This window comes from Mesitornis unicolor, unplaced genomic scaffold (genome assembly GCF_000695765.1).
Source record: "Mesitornis unicolor isolate BGI_N332 unplaced genomic scaffold, ASM69576v1 scaffold30516, whole genome shotgun sequence".
Taxonomy (NCBI): domain Eukaryota; kingdom Metazoa; phylum Chordata; class Aves; order Mesitornithiformes; family Mesitornithidae; genus Mesitornis; species Mesitornis unicolor.
In genome coordinates this window covers 1-1,676 of record NW_010192156.1, presented here as the reverse complement: position 1 = coordinate 1,676, position 1,676 = coordinate 1, and the positions used below count along the sequence as shown (strand labels likewise).

Below are 1,676 nucleotides of genomic sequence, written 5' to 3'. Positions count from 1 at the left end.
ACCCCTTGCAGAAAACACACCAGTATTTTAAGATCTGCTACCTTCTGAAGCTGATCTCTGTGAATGTACGCAAATACCTCTGCCTCATCCTTTGTTTCCAGCACCACAGGTAAAACTGAACCAACACACACACTGAGTCACCCCTGAGTACTTCACATCATGGATCAGCAGATTTACTTCAGAATAAATGTGAAATCTGTGGAAGTGTTCTACATGTTGCTATTCTCACCAGCTCTCTGTGACAAGGCATGGAGCAGGATTGTGTCGAAGGAAAGAGAGATAAGGCAGTGAAGATGTGAAGAGAATATTTTACAGATCAGAAATATTTTTATACATTGTCCCAGTGCATCTGTGAATTAACAAGCCATATTAAAAATCAATTGGTGGAAGACTAGGGAGATGGAAGTGTCACTCACAAAGAAAGAGTGCAGGCAACAGAAGATGACTATGGGCCTGGGGACTCATGCTAAGGTTCAATGCCATAGTTTACTCTTACTATGTGTCTCCTCTGACTTATTAGGACCCAGAGATTTCCTTAAATGCTTATTAAAGAAGAGTGATGATTCCAAGAATCAGGCAACATTAAGGACCATGCAGAAAAAGGACATAAGAAGCCAGTGACTGCAGAAGCGAGCCTAAGGGAAGCCTGCTGAGATTCGAAAGAAAAACTGTTATTTCTCATTTAGATGCTGCTCAAGGCAGGTTTATGAATTAGACCAAAACATCTGTCCATTAGCTTCACTGTAATTTAGCCAAACAGAATAATGTTTACTGATAAACATGAGTGCTGTACTTGTACTTCGCACTCTTCACAGGTTGGGTTGCTGTTGCATGTAGAAAGCGGAATTTGAGCTAAACCTTACCTTGCTGCCGTGAACACTTCTTATCCATTATCCCAGTCTCTGGGCCACGCCCAATTACCACTGCTTCCATGTGTGGCAGCTTCATTTTTCGACTGCATTTCTCTTTCCCCACAAGCCAGCACACACGCATCACTGTGGTATACAGCAAAACAAATGGTATGTTACTAACACACAGCTTCACAATGGGTTACCTTCCTCTGGAAACTGGGTCCAGGACATTCTGCTGTCAACCCATTCATTAGCTGAGACACTTCTGCTAACTGGGTTCATGTTTCTGACATTCAAGGCACAGCACAGCATTAAAACTAGTACAATGTAAGAGCAAGTTGCTGTTGAAAGGGCAACCCTATTTTCTTTCTTTCTGCATCAACATACATTGCCACATCCAGAGATCATTCATAGCAGAAATCAACTGGATTAACAGTTCTATCTGACAGAAAAGCTTACTCACAAAAAGTTGTTTCCCACTGAATCAGAGTTGACATGAGAGATTAATTTACCCACCAAAACAAAGAAAGCAGCAGAGAATGGAGGTGAGAGAGGGGACAGCTTCATCCCGCAAGTCTACAGACGGACTATGCTACAAAACGGGGCTCCCTCTGGACTGCAAAGACCGCACACCTTCCCCCTGCCTGGTGCCTGTTGCTAAGTGCTGCTCACTCCAACGGTGTGCTGAGTCTATGCCGCTAGAAAGCAACCCTCCGCCCTTAGTACCATACCCGCACCGTCATACATGCAAAAATGTGCGACGCGAGGTTAGGCCCCCCAGCTGCACCTCACGCTCACCGCGCACCCTGCCTCAGGGCGACGCCT

The 1,676-nt window shown here is 44.7% G+C and overlaps 1 protein-coding gene across 2 annotated transcripts in view; it reads right to left on the bottom strand.

The window, feature by feature from the left end:
- Positions 1 to 993, bottom strand: part of APTX (aprataxin) — a 9,584-nt gene extending 8,591 nt beyond the window's left edge. For both annotated transcript variants that reach the window (XM_010186985.1, XM_010186986.1), the window contains exon 1: positions 864 to 993. In XM_010186985.1, the coding sequence (XP_010185287.1) occupies positions 864 to 993 (130 nt within the window). The remainder of the gene's footprint in view (positions 1 to 863) is intronic.
- Between the last annotated feature and the right edge of the window lie 683 nt (positions 994 to 1,676).